The sequence below is a fragment of the Solanum pennellii genome, chromosome 12 (genome assembly GCF_001406875.1).
Source record: "Solanum pennellii chromosome 12, SPENNV200".
Lineage (NCBI taxonomy): Eukaryota > Viridiplantae > Streptophyta > Magnoliopsida > Solanales > Solanaceae > Solanum > Solanum pennellii.
In genome coordinates, this window is record NC_028648.1 from 34,157,101 (window position 1) to 34,172,238 (window position 15,138).

A 15,138-nucleotide genomic window follows, 5' to 3' on the forward strand; every position below is an offset into this window, starting at 1 on the left:
TATATATATATATATATATTTTCTGTAGCTGTATCAATCTATTAATTTTAGCTTTGGATCTACGGCAACATTGCTTTTACCTGGGCATATCTCTTTTTTTTAGGGTGGGCAGATAAACTCACTTGATTTTCATCGGACAGAAGATTTACTGATAACTGCTAGTGAGGATGACTCAATTCGACTTTTTGACATTGCCAATGGGAAGTAAGTTCTTGAAACAAGCTTGCAAGAAAAGCTCTCCATGTAATTTTCCTATATACTGTCCACTGACATTATTGTGTCAGGTCATGATTCATGCCAAATTAGTATATTAAATGTCATCCATCATCTATCAGAATATGATGTTTATAGTGTCATCTGAGATTGGAATTCGTTTAACAGAACAGGACTATAATAAGAAAAAGCATAGCAACAATCGTTGAATAGGTTATTGTTCAGATCATAACCAGGGTGCAAACCTTCAGTGTTGTCTTCGTCTCCTTTATTTAAAAACCTGTAAATCTCCATCTGATCATTACCCATTTTTTGGGCTTATCAGGTTCTGTCAACATCATATTCTTCCAGCTTGCAAATTCTGGCAATGACTTCATGTTTTTAAGTACTACTTCCTCCGTTCCAATTTTTGTTACACACTTTCGGTTTTAGTCCATTAAAAAAGAACGCCACATTTCTAAATTTGGAAACAATAAACTTTCTACTTACCGTTTTTCCTTGAGAAGCTTTAATAACCTCACAAATACCATGGCTTGTTTAACGCCACAAGATTCAACAATTTTATAGCCACATAATTTCTATGGCATATTTCTGCCACAAGTTTCAAAAATCTGTATCTTTCTTCAACTCCGTGCCAATTTGATTCTGTCATGTAAATTTGGCATGGAGTGAGTATAAATTAGTTGATTTTGTGCAGTTTAAAACCAGTATTTTTGAAGTTAATGGTTTTTTCATATTTAAAGAGTATATGCATAGATTATGTAATCATCAGGTATTATGAGTTTGTCGTTCCTATAGTTGTCTTTTCTCTGTGATTACGTATTTTCAAAAAGCCTCATGTATTCTGAAAGAAATCCTTCAATCAGTATAAGATGTTACCATGTGGGCTTAAAAGTTTGAAGAACTTCTAGTTGAAGAGCATTTAAAAAGTTATAGGTTCACAGGAGGACTGCATTAGGCTGCAGCAGCCATTTCATAGAACAACCTAAATGTTATAAAAAAAAAGTGGCTGAAGAAGTTTCAATCATTTTGGAACTGTGCCATTATATCAGAACAAGAGTGCAATGATTTTACCATGGTAGGCCTATTTGCGACTATTTGGGAAGTTACAGAACTCCTGTCTACAGGTCTCTTAAGCATGAAAAGCAACTTTGACATGAATATTTAAGCTATGTGAAGAAGCTTGACTCTAAATATTTTTGGGCTGGAGCAATCTATTGGTGTCCTCTTGACTGCGACTGATTCATTTTAATTGTTGATTATGTACCAAGGAAATGCTCCCTGTCCTTTGATCCAGTGTTAAATGCGCATCGTGTGATGTGTTGGTTAGGCACATTTCACAGGTTTGACCTTACCTTAGACAGAAGCTTAGTATTAAATGGAGAAGGTTCTAAGGGGCAAACCCATTATACACCGAGTTTCAAACCTGGTGCTATTGGATCTAGGGTACTTCTCAGTTCTAAAAATTAATGTACCAAGGAGCGGTTGAATTACTGGTTCAAATTCATTTCCAGATTATCTTCTTTGTCTATCATTATAGGGAAGTCTGTCAAATCATGGAATTATACTAGTTCCACGTCTGACAAAATTACTATTAGGTTGGGGAGAATATAATTACCTTGTGCGTATTTTTCCATTTTGAAATCTTTTATACAACTTAGGGGTTGTTAGTTTTGTAGAATGGTTTAGAGAAAACAATTTATGCATTAGGTTTGTTTACCACTAATACTTTGTTATGTACACTTTTTCAACCTACATTAGTTATACAATCAATGCATTCATTGCTAATACTTTGTTCTGTACGCTTTTTCAACCTACACTAGTTATACAGTCGATGCATTCATTGCTAATACTTTGCTCTGTACACTTTTTTGACCTACATATTAGTTTTACAGTCGTATTCAGTATTATACTAAAAGTATAACTAATACATGGGAAATCATGGTATTAGCAATGAAAAGAGTTCTAATAAATGTATTAGCATGCTTAAAGACACATTTGCCCCTCAAATCCCTTTCCACATCCTTTCCTCTGTTTATGAAGCGTATTTTTGTAAGCAGATAATTTTTTTTTTTTAGAAATTATGCAATGCATATTGTTTTTGATACACCAAACCAGGCACTGCATGATAAATATTCTTAGCATAACAATTGCACGCATAAATACCAGCATTACTAATATACCGTATTAAACACTATCCTTATGAATCCTAATTCCTACCAAACGACCCCTTAGGCTTTAGACTGATTCAAGACATGATTCTGTTTGGTCCTTAAGCAAGTTTTAACTTTTGCATACTGCAACTAATGTCTCTATGAGATATCTTAACTAGACCAAAATATGCCGTTCCTATCAAGTTCTTTTTGACCTTCAGGTTGCTGAAGACTACATATCATAAGAAGCATGGAGCTGATCGAATATGCTTTACCCACCACCCTCATTCTGTTATATGCTCTTCAATACACAACTTGGATGTGCATGGAGGTGATTCTCCTTGAACCAACTTCTGATTTTGATTACATGAAAGGATAGTTTACATGTTGCTTTGTGTCTGTTGCCAGAGTCTCTGCGATACCTATCCATGTACGATAATCGATGTCTTCGTTACTTTAAGGGACATAAAGAGAGGTAGGTGCTTTTTTCTTGGTATTTATCTCAGTAATGATTGGAACAATGTGTGTTTTTTGAAGAAATATGGGGATAGACAATGACCTACTTGATTTTTCTAATGAGTGCTTACTATGTAAAAACAGCTGAAATGGTTGTACACGTGCATTTGTTTTCAAATAATTTCTTTTGGATTTAAAAAGATGTTATGGAGGGTTATGCATGTTCTCTCCCAATAGAAATAATAATGATTGTTACAAGGTAGAAGAAGAAATGAATCCAAGGGTGAGTACGAAATGTCCTACAAAACAAACATTTAATGGGTGGTATTTTAGGTTTATTTTATGTATAGTAACAGTCATCCGTTGACATTACTCTTTTCCTTTTGTCCCTCTTCCTACCACTTGATTTTGACATAATGATTATCTTTAAATCTGTTACTCTAATTTGAATGTAGGGTTGTGTCACTGTGCATGTCTCCAGTTAATGACAGCTTTTTGTCTGGATCTCTTGACCATAGTGTGAGAATATGGGATCTTCGTGTAAATGCATGCCAGGTTGGTATCACATTTTTATGGAATGAACCTAGTCTTCAATTATCAAAGATTTATTAGACTTGCCTTAGAGCTTGTTTCGCTTAACTTTAAAAAAAAGTAGCTTTATAAAAGTAGTTTTTATAAAGTCAAACTTCAGTAACTTTTAAGTTAAAAAGTGAGAAGTGGGGGATTACCTACTTTTAACTTTTATAGAGTCATTTTAAAACTTAATTTAAGTTATTTTTAATTTTGCCACACTCTCAAAAGCGAAAAATAACTTAAAAGTAGGTTTAACAACTTTTAAGTCAAACTAAACAGGCTCTTAGTAACTTAGTGGACTTCTAAAGGGAGATGGGGATGGGGGTGGGTGTAACGGTTGCTTGACCAACTTTCTTAAAATCTGACTAATCAATTGAGTACATGTTACCTCTCCCTTAAGAAGATGAGAAGATATCACCTAGTTTTTTTGTCTTTGTTAGGATTTGAACTCTAGTCTCCCATTCCAATTACATTAGCTATTAGGTCAACACTCTATGAGGAAAGTCCAATTACACGATTAGTAACATAAGAAAAGGTGTTATTCAACATATATTGGTAATGAAATATTCTTCCTTGGTGACACAATGTATCGAGTGATGCTAATCCTATCCAATGAAACAAAACCAAGAAAAAGTGAAACTAATTAAATGAGCTTTTGGACAAGTTGAGGAAATTATGACAATCTTTTGTAGAACTGGAAGCCACTTACATTTATTAAGGTTGAGTTATTCTCTCCGTGAACTAAACATGGCATGTGTAATTGTGGTTCCCTCTTATGGACTTGCAATAGTGTTTTCAGAAGCAATAAACACAAAAATGACAAGGGTCCTAGAGCTTAAAACAGGAAGCAAAGTGCACGCTTCACTTCAAGCGTAATTTTAAAAGAATATCAAAATGAATATAGAAAAATAAAAGGAAACTAAATAAACAAGAGCTCAAAAAAATAATGTATCTATTAGCAACTCTTTCAATTTTCAAAGGAGCTGATACTTTAAGCAGTTTGGTGGTAAGAGGAGTCTTTGTTTAAATTTAAATTTAGTTAGAAGATCTGGAGGCAAGAGGTGTATCAGTAGCCTACATTATGGCTATAAAAGACACGAACAAAGGAGCTAAAACGCAAGTAAGAACGGTGGGAGGAACCCGGAGCACTTTCTCTTATGGTCCCCTGTTATAGATATAGTTATTGGACGCTGTAAGATAAAATCTGAAGTTTTTTTCTACGACCTATAATGCTGGTTCATTAAGAGAGAACCTGCAATCTCTTGAGTTGAAGTACTCAAAAACTGAAATTTCTGCTTTTATTTCCTTAGACAAACAAATAGTTAAAGTACAACACTTTTAAGATAACTACCCCTAGAAACTACGACATGTCTTCCGAACATTGCTGGAATGAAAAACTGCATTACTACTAGAAAATAACTACTACTAAAAGGAAATAACTACTATTGTAACTATTGGATGACTAAGGAGTGATAACATTACTCTCCTCTTTTAAATTGTGCTTTTCCTCAAGCGCTAAGTGCGAAAAGTAATAATATTTCTCTCTAATCAAGCAAACTCTTTCTCATCGTCTATAAAGTCAATCCAGAATAATTTCTTCAATTGATGATCTCGGGTGAATGGTTCATCACATATGAAACAAAGCCTTTAAGTCGCCTATCGTCCATTTCAGATTTGTCAGTTTCTTCACAAATTAGGCTTGTTGTTGAGGTGAGAAATCTATTGTCTTGGATTTGCAAACATCTAACAAATGCGAACAAACAGGTTGTTCCTTGCGTTCATAAAGCCTGGATAGACTCATCAGTCATCACCGTAGCCAAATCTAAAGGATTATGCAACTCAACCTCAATTGCTATTAAATTAGTAAGACCACTAATATAAAGTTCAAGCTTTTGCGACTGAGTGACTGTATCAGACCGCGAAATTAACTGCTCAAACTTTTCTTGGCAATCTACCACATACCCGATCTGGCATGACGTAGACAATTCTCTTAATTTCTGACTTTCGATTGGCGGCCCAAAGGAAAGGTTACATTGACGTTTGAATTCATCCCAAGATGGTTGAGGTATATCTACCTCTAGTTGAAGAAACCTAACTTTTGCATTGCCTTCTAACTGAAAAAAGCAAGTCCAACCTGTTTTTCTTCTAGAGTTTGTTGGTGTTGAAAGAAGTGTTCACATCTGTTCAACCATCCAAAAGGGTCCTCTTGGCCATTAAATCGTGGGATCCAACTTTTTATGTCGAGGAATGATGTAACTTCCTCCTACTTTTGATTCTGACCCTCCTGCCACTTTATTTTTATCCTTCCAACCGCAATTCTAACTTGTATTTTCATTTGAATCAGAATCGACCTTAGAATTCACTAAATCCTTTGCTAGTGCATCCAAACAAACATTTATTGCTTCGTGTCTGGCCAAATTGGTTGCACATTCTTCTTGGAACAAGTTCACCAATTATGCTAGTTGATGTTGAATTTGGTTTCCTATTATTCTCGACTCTGATATGGTCGCTTGCTATGGATTTAGTTATGGGACTCTGCACGATAAAATTTGAAGTTCTCTTCCTATGACCTATGGTGCTGGTTCGTTTAGAGAGAACCTGCAATCTCTTGAGTTAAATTACTCAAAAATTGAAATTACTTTTCAGCTTCCATTTCCTAAGACAAGCACATAGTTCAAATACAACACTTATAAGATAACAACCCCTAGAAACTAGGGAATGACTTTCTAACTACAGGAAAGTAACTACTACTAGAAAAAATATAAGTACTGCTGTAACTATTGGATGTAAGGAGTGATAACACTTTCCTACGGAAATGAGGTTACTCTAGGGGTCGACTCTTAAGCATGTTTCTATTTTATATTTTCCTTGGTGATGGATGTATTGACACGACATTCAAGATGAGGTGCCATGTTGATATTTGCACATGACATAGTACTAATTGATGAGACGCGCAATGGAGTGAATGCTAAGTTAGAGGTGTGGAGACAAACTTTGGAAGCTTAGGGGTTTAGGTTGAGTAGGACTAAGACAAAATATGTATAGTGCAAATTCAATGACATGATGCATTGGTAGGCGTGGAAGTGAGGCTTTGCGCATAAAATATCCCCAAGAGATATAAATTCATGTATCTTGGGTCAATAATCTATGGGAGTGGAGACAACATGACGATATCACACGCCGTATTGGTGCGGCGCGGGTAAAGTAGAGGCTTGACCCTAGAGTCTTGTGTGATAAAAAGGTACCACTGAAATTCAACGGTAAGTTTTATAGGGTGGTGGTTAGATCGAAATGTTGTATGCAGTTGAATGTAGGTCAGTCAAGAACACCCATGTCCATAAGATGCATGTTGCAGAGATGAGGATGTTGAAGTGGATGTATGGTCATACTAAAAGCGATAAAATTAGAAATAAGGATATCCAAAATAAGGTGGGGATGACCCCTGTGGTGGACAAGTTGAGGGAAGCGAGACTGAAATGGTTTGAACATGTAAAAAAGAGATGCATAAATGCACCAGTGAGGAGGTGCGAGAGGTGGTTATAGAGGGCACAGGGAGAGACGAAGGAAGGCCGAAGAAGTAATGGGATGAGGTGATAAGATAATATATGACACAATTTCAAGATACCGAGTACGTGATCCTACATAGGAAGGTGTGGAGGACTCGCATCAGGGTAGAATGGGGTCTACAATGACACCTGTTGTATTTTTTTTTTAATTAGTATCATTGTACTTTATGGTGTTTCGATAATCACATAATTTAATTGTTTTTGTTGTTAGATGAGTTTAGTTGAGATATTGTAGGCTTTTCAATTTTATTTTGCAGGTTTTGTGCAGTTTCTTTTTTTTGTTTTCAAGTTGGTTATTTAAAGCTTTCCATGCTAAATAAAATTAAAGTGAGAAAATTTTCAAATCATTCTTTCAACCTTTTTTGGTTCACTATCTTTTAAAAACCAACACTTATCTTGAAAGAGAAAAAAAGTAGCTACAAGACGAGTCCGAATTTATGAAGTTGAAGAGGAAGAAGATGAGTATTTTGACAATCATGATGAAGAATAAAAGTTCTGAACAATTTGTTTTGATTTTGCTCGTCTTATGGAGGATATTAAGCTACTTTCTAAATTGAAAGATTCGCTGATAGGTGCTCCCTCTGTTACAGTTTGTTTGTCCTGATTTGACTCGGCATATAGTTTAAGAGAGTAAAGAAGACTTTTGCATCTTGTGGATTTAGTCTAAAGGTGTGTGTAATGTATCAAAATGGCCTTTGAATCTTGTGGTCATTCCAGGTAGAATATTGAGTGTAAAGAGTTTCTAAATATAGAATGTGGTAATTTTTTTTAAACAGACTAAAAAAGAATGTAAGGCAAACAAATTGAAAGAGAGTAGTAGTATTTTTTCCTAGCTCTTGTTTATTTAGTTATATATATATATATTATTAGTGCACTGTTATTTTGATATTCTTTTAAAACTGTGCTTCAATTTAATGAAGTGTGCGCTTCGCTTAAAGCCTTGTTGCTTTTTTTGCACGTCTCGCTTCTAAAAACACTGTTTTTTAAAAGAAAAACAAGCTGGTGCATAGCTACATTTTATTTGAATATTATTTTTAGATTACTCAGACTAGGTAATCATTGATCTGAAAGAACTGTATTAAAAGAGTTGATTTGGCAAGTCACAAAATAGGTTCAATATCAGTTTTTATTCCTCTACTCTTCAAGCGTGGGCTTATATGTTAATTAATGATCTCAGATGTTAATTCTTCAGTGATTAGGGGCATATTTCCAGGTTCACTAGGAATCTTTTTGACATTGTAGAATTGAAACTGTGGCAAAAATAGCCTCAGATTACAGCCATTTGCTTGTGCATGCATGACTGGGGTGAAGACACTATCTATGCCTTTAGTCCCACTTACTTTTGAGCAGGTTGGATGCTAATCAGCTGTTATGTTAGCAGTTGTTAGCTCTCACAAATATTAGAAGTTCAGGTCCAGTGTGCTGTAGTGTTTAGTTAGTGTAAAGAAATTCAGCAGTTGGTACTAGCTTGTCAAACTTCTACCTTATGAAACACATGCTTGTGATATATATTCACTCTTGCATTTTTCAGGGGATTTTGCGTCTAAGAGGTAGGCCTGCAGTTGCTTATGACCAACAAGGCCTTGTCTTTGCAGTGGCAATGGAAGGGGGTGCCATCAAATTGTTTGATTCAAGACACTTTGACAAGGTTTGTGTCTCTAAAGCTCAGCTTCCTTTTGCATTACAAATAATGATTTTTTTCTTATGTTGTGATATGTAGGGGCCCTTTGAAACCTTCCTAGTTGGTGGAGATACAGCTGAGGTTTGTGACATAAAATTCAGCAATGATGGAAAATCAATGCTTTTAACAACTACTAGTAATAGCATCTATGTGCTTGACGCCTATGCAGGAGAGAAGGTTATTTGTTCATCAGAATTCTTCCGTCTGCTCTAGATTCTTATCTTGTTTCCTACTCCCTCCATCCCATTTTATGTGGCACCATTTGACTTGGCACGACATTTAAGAAAAAATGGAAGAGTTTTGAAACTTGTGGTCTAAAACAATCCTTTGATAATTGTGTCGTTGTAAATTTCATTAAGGGTAAAAGAGAATTTTAAAGTTGAATTGTTTTTTGTTACAGAATATTGTAAATATATTCTATTACCTTATATACATAGGGGAGATATGTAGGATATTTTCTTACCTTTATTGATGCTTCTTTCTAGTGTATATATACATGTAATGTTGATATAATAAGGGAGTTCAGTTCTATAAACTACATGGTATCAGAGCTAATAGGGCTCCAGATCTTGTTCAAAAACTTCGAAACTTTTCCTAGCATCTTGGGAAAAGGTTTCGGCTACTTGGGTTTTGGTAGAATACCTCTAGGCTTGCTGTCCCAACATCGTTTCATTTGTTCCAACGTACTGTAGGATTGATTTTTGGTGTTAAAATCCCTGCAGGATAATAACTCTTCACTTCCAGGTTCGATTTTCATCCTTGCATCTGTGACGTAAAATCTTGAAATAACTTTGCGCTACAGTGGCTGTTGGGTTCATTTTTGGTGTCAATTTTTTGATGTTTTCAACCAAACGTTTTCAACTAGTTTGGTGTCAGATTTTTTTATCCTTTACACTTCTTGATCAATTTCTTGGATAAACATTAGTTAAAATGTCTGATGATAAATCTGCCATGGCTGGAATTGTTCCAGTACTGTCTAAAATTACTGATAATAAATTAAATGGGTCTAATTATTTAGATTAAAGTAGAAAAATTAGGGCCTACTTGCGTAATGTTAAAAAGGATGACCATCTTATCTCCTCCAACGGATGATACTAAAAAGACTTGGCTTAGAGATGATGCTAGACTACTCTTGCAAATTATAAACTCTTTTGACAATGAAGTTGTTGGTTTGGTTAATCACTGTGAGTTTGTGAAAGAGTTAATGGATTATTTGGAGTACTTATATTCTAGCAAAGGTAATTTATCTCGGATTTATGAAGTTTGTAAGGCTTTCTATCATTTTGAGAAGGAAGCTAAGTCACTCACTACATACTTCATGGAGTTCAGGAAAACATACGAGGAACCGAATGTACTTCTACCATTCAATACTGATATCAAGGTGCAGCTGGCTCAGAGGGAACAAATGGTTATAATGAGTTTTTTTAGCTGGACTCCCATCTGAGTTTGAGACTGCTAAATCACATATTCCGTCTAGTTCTGAGATCAGCTCTCTCAAAGATGTTTTCAGTCGAGTGTTGCGCACAGAGAGTACTCCATCCAACCAATAGACCAATGTGCTTGTTGCAAAAGGAGGAAGAAATAATGGGAGATGAAACAACAATAATGATGCACGGAGATGGAACAACAACAATGATGCAGGGAAGTGGAATCATAACAATGATGCGGGGAAGTGGAACAATAATAAAGGAGGAGACAATGATGTTGGGAGATGGATCATCGACAATACTTGTCGCTATTGTAAGGAACCCAGGCACATAAGGCGAAACTGTAAGAAATTACAGAATCGCAACCAACAACTTCAGAATCAGACTGCCACGGTTGCACCACATCTAGTTCACCCTCAATTGTTACAATCTCAACCGATGAGTTTGCTAGACTTAAAAAGAATTAGGAATCAATGAATGAAACCACTCCAGCCCGTGCCCTTACTGAGTCAGGTAACAAATGTCTCATTTCCTCCTCAAGCAACTGGATCATTGATTCGGGTGCCACAGATCACATGGCAGGTAATCCCAAAATAATCTCTGAATTCCGGTCACATAAAGTACCATCCTCTGTTACCATAGCTGATGGATCTAGTTATACCATTGAGGGATCTGGAATCATTAACCCCACTTCATCTATTACTTTGTCCTCTGTTCTTGGACTACCTAGTCTTGCCTTTAATATGATTTTTGTGAGTAAACTTACCAAAGAACTACAATGTTTTGTCTCCTTGTATCCCGATTAGTCTTTTTCAGGATCTTATGACGAAACAGGTTATTGGTAAAGGCATGTATTAGACGGTCTCTACATTCTTGATGAATGGGCGCCTCCATCAGTTGCTTGCTCCAGTATCATCTCGTCATTTGAAGCACATTGTCGTTTGGGACATCCTTCTCTACCAGTTTTGAAGAAATTATGTCCTCAATTTCATAATGTACCTTTAATAGATTGCCGTCTTGTCATTTTGCAGAACACCATAGAACCTCGTTAAGTCTTAGGAATAATAAGCGGGCTGAGTTTGCTTTCGAGTTAGTTCATTGAGATATTTGGGGACCATGTCCGGTTGTTTTAAGTTGGGTTCAAATATTTTGTTACTTTTGTGGATGATTTTTCCCGAATGGCATGGATTTACTTTATGAAAAATCATTCCGAAGTGTTCTCCCATTTCTCTAATTTTTGTGCTGAGATTAAGACACAGTTTAATGCTTCTATCCATATATTGAGGAGTAATAATGCTAAAGAATTCATGTCAGCATCATTTCAGAACTACATGAATCAATATGGTATTCTTCATCAATCTTCGTGTGTGGATACAACCTCACAAAATGGGTAGCTGAGAGGAAAAATAGACACTTGCTAGAGACTGCTCATGCTTTGCTATTCCAAATGAAGGTACCTAAGCAATTTTGGGTGGATGCGGTATCCACAACTAGTTTTTTGATTAATCGCATGCCATCCACAATACTTAACGATGATATTCCATATGGTGTTCTTTTTCCGAATAAACCATTATTTTCATTAGAGCCAAAGGTGTTTGGAAGTACTTGTTATGTTCGTGATGTGCGACCCCATGTTACTAAACTAGATCCAAAGGCTTTGAAGTGTGTCTTTTTGGGATATTCTCGCTTATGGAAGGGTTACCGGTGCTACTTTCCAACCCTTAACAGATACATGAAGTTAAAATAAACTATCTTATTGTAACTCGTCCGAATATTGCTTTTGCAGTTAGTGTTGTTAGTCAGTTCATGACCACGCCTACACTAAAACATTGGGCAGCTTTGGAGCAAATATTGTGCTACTTGAAAGGCACCCCTGGACTTGGCATAATATATAGCAACAATGGATATACTCGCATTGAGTGTTTTGCAGATGCCGAATGGGCTAGATCCAAGATTGATAGAAGGTCTACTACTGGCTATTGTGTCTTTGTGGGTGGAAACTTGGTGTCATGGAGAAGTAAGAAACAAATTGTTATACCTCGATTCAAGAATTCGAGTATAGAGCTATGACATAATCCACATGTGAGATTATGTGGATACATCACCTCTTAAGTGAAGTTGGGTTGAAGTATCCCACACCTGCGAAACTTTGGTGTGATAACCAAGCTGCTCTTCATATCGCCTCAAATCCAGTGTATCATGAAAGAACTAAGCACATTGAGGTGGATGCCGTTTTATTCGTGAAACGATTCAAGAAAACCTGATTTCTACGGGCTAAGGGAAGATGGAGAGCACTAGCTGATTTTTTCACAAAGACATTGAATGGAGCTCAAGTTAGCAATTTGTGTAACAAGCTGGGCATGATTAATATATATGCTCCAGCTTGAGGGGGAGTGTTGCAGAATATTGTAAATATATTCTATTACCTTATATAGATAGGAGAGATATGTAGGATTGACCTTTATTGATGCTTCTTTCTAGTGTATATTTACATGTAACGTTGATATAATAAAGAAGGAATTCAGTTCTATAAACTATAATAGTAAGGTGACAATTCTTTCTGGGAACAGGATAAAGGAAAGGTGCCACATAAAATGGGACGGAGCAAGTGTTATTTTTCATGATGTTTTGTGGACTTATCCAACACTAAATGACTACTTTACTGGTGCAGCGGTGTGGGTTTAATCTGGATCCTTCTCCGACAGCAATGGAGGCATCCTTTACACCAGACGGACAGTATGTTTTTTCAGGTATTAGATTAAATTTTTTGAGCTTATTATTAACCGAAGAAGAATCCTCCTGTATTATTGTTGGAGCTTAGATATTAGACTTAGTATGATCTCACTTTGCTCCAGCCTTGATGTGTACGTTTACATGTCATTTATGCTTGTGGACCATAGCAGTCTAGCAGACTGCCAGATGAATTAGTTGGAGAGCATTCAAGCTAACTGGGGACATTACCATCATTAAAAAAATCTAATGCCCTTTAGGAATGTCGAAGCAGTATTCTACACTTCCAGAATACCTGCCCTATCTTTGTGCCTTTATCGTCCTTACTTTCTGGAATATTTCATAGCCTGACCTTGGGAGCCGTATTTGTTTCCAGTTATGCATAGGGTATCATTTGGACACAAAAAAAATGTTAACCATGTATGAACGTGTTTTTGATTTTCTATCTTCACTGGTTAATGATCATTACTGAAATAACAATAGATGAGTGAGAAAATGAAAGAGTATACCTATAATCTTAGAGCTTGACTAGTACGATTCTTGTATTTTAGTTGTGAACCACCAGTACCCTTGTATAAGCACAATGACTTGGCCGGTCATCAGAACTTAACACTCTTTCGGGCCCTTTCAGGAAAAAGTTAAATGGAAAAAATAGGTTTTCTAGCAAGAAGCTAGAACATATTGCAGACATTGTTTAGACAAAGAGTATGAGGGGAAATAATTTTTGGCAGTAGGAATTATAGTGCAAATAATCTTCGGGCAATAGTAATCATGCATTGCCAGCACTGTAATTCTTTTTTGTCTTGCGCCTCCACTTTGATGAGAATTTTTCTGCCATCAAGCTTGGTTCTTATTTTTATTCTGTTCATACTATGAAGTGCTCACTGTCAAATGCAAACTTGACGCATTCTTCTCTATGATGGTATAGTTGATCCTAGAACTAAAATGCTTTGTATTCATATTTAAGGTTCAGGAGATGGAAGCTTGCATGCGTGGCACATCGACACACAAAATAAGGTCTCCTCCTTTTGGTTACTCTCTCTGTTGGGTCTTTTTTACAGCTATCATTTGGGTCTTTGCAGCTGGAAATTTGGACAATCATTGATCCATCTGTTTGAATGTCGTGCCTTTTTGTGTACCCTTATTACTCAAAGGAGAAGTTATCTACATTCCGTGTTTACCCTAGACCTTTGAACACATGTCATGTTTATTTCATACGCTTTTTATCAGATGTATATTATGTCTTCACTTTTCCCTTACTCATAAGTACAGTTTATGTATTCTTTTATCTTCCAAGGACTAAGAAATTACTGTTTTGATAGGTTTGTAGCTGGGATAGCCACATAGGTGTGGCATCGTGCTTGAAATGGGCCCCAAGAAGAGTCATGTTTGTTGCTGCATCATCAGTTCTTACCTTTTGGATTCCTGATCATAGAGGTCCTGGTGAGGCCGCTGGAGTCCAAGTAGAAGAACAAGTTACTCTTACTCAATGACGTCTTTATAAGTTACATGTAGGTGTAAACACACTTGGCACTCCCAGGAGTTGTGTGGACATTGTTGATGCATGTGTGTCTTTTATTTGTTATCCTTTTTTGTGAAGAAAGAAAACGAAACCAAGGACTTGGATACCCCTTTCTGTTTGGTAAATAGGTGTCACCTATCTTCTATATGGGTTTTCTCAATCATTTGGCCCACTGCGAGCATCATTCTATCACGGTAAGCTTTCTACCCTCCGATCCTGATTTTTAGCTATCGAGTGTAGACGAGTTATCGTTGAAGATCCATATTCACTTTTAGCGTGACTTTGTAATTGCAGTGTTAATAGTTGCAAGTCTGTTTAAATGGTGTGTACAATGAGGCTTTGCGGTATAATTAGACTAACATGTCGAGGATGACGATGGAGTAATTACACAAAGCTAAAAGGTCATTTTGTTAGAGGAAGTGATATGCAATGGAAGGAGTAATTATATAAGATTGAATTTGAGTAATGTGTATGTATTAGTATTAGTATTAGTATTAAGTAATTTATTTGTGCTTCTTGTGGTAATTAATAATTTCATTAAACTTATAAAAATCTTTTCCAATATTTGACTATTATAAGAAAAAAGAGAGTAAATTTTAGTAGGTTTTAAGAACATTTCAATATAAATTAAATGATTTGAGAATAAAACTGTAAATCTATAAAGAATGATTCGATGTATCTTGATATCTAGTCATTTTTATCGTTATATTATTTATCATGATATATGTTTGGTGATATCAGTCATGTTAATATTGATTGATGTTTTTATAAAAGGGATGAAACATTACTCTATTTTATTTTTTTTGTATGGTCGGAA

The 15,138-nt window shown here is 35.9% G+C and overlaps 1 protein-coding gene across 2 annotated transcripts in view; it reads left to right on the forward strand.

Moving 5' to 3' along the window:
- Positions 1 to 14,936, forward strand: part of LOC107005219 (protein ANTHESIS POMOTING FACTOR 1) — a 16,438-nt gene extending 1,502 nt beyond the window's left edge. The window contains exons 2-11 of one of the 2 annotated variants that reach the window (XM_015203754.2): positions 104 to 204; positions 2,588 to 2,697; positions 2,775 to 2,841; positions 3,278 to 3,377; positions 8,493 to 8,609; positions 8,682 to 8,723; positions 12,741 to 12,819; positions 13,767 to 13,816; positions 14,122 to 14,515; positions 14,616 to 14,936. In XM_015203754.2, coding sequence (XP_015059240.1) covers positions 104 to 204; positions 2,588 to 2,697; positions 2,775 to 2,841; positions 3,278 to 3,377; positions 8,493 to 8,609; positions 8,682 to 8,723; positions 12,741 to 12,819; positions 13,767 to 13,816; positions 14,122 to 14,292 — 837 coding nt within the window. In that variant the 3' untranslated portion in view covers positions 14,293 to 14,515; positions 14,616 to 14,936. Of the gene's footprint in view, positions 1 to 103; positions 205 to 2,587; positions 2,698 to 2,774; positions 2,842 to 3,277; positions 3,378 to 8,492; positions 8,610 to 8,681; positions 8,820 to 12,740; positions 12,820 to 13,766; positions 13,817 to 14,121; positions 14,516 to 14,615 lie in introns of both variants that reach the window. The other variant, XM_015203753.2, reaches the window with a different exon arrangement.
- Positions 14,937 to 15,138: the final 202 nt, after the last annotated feature.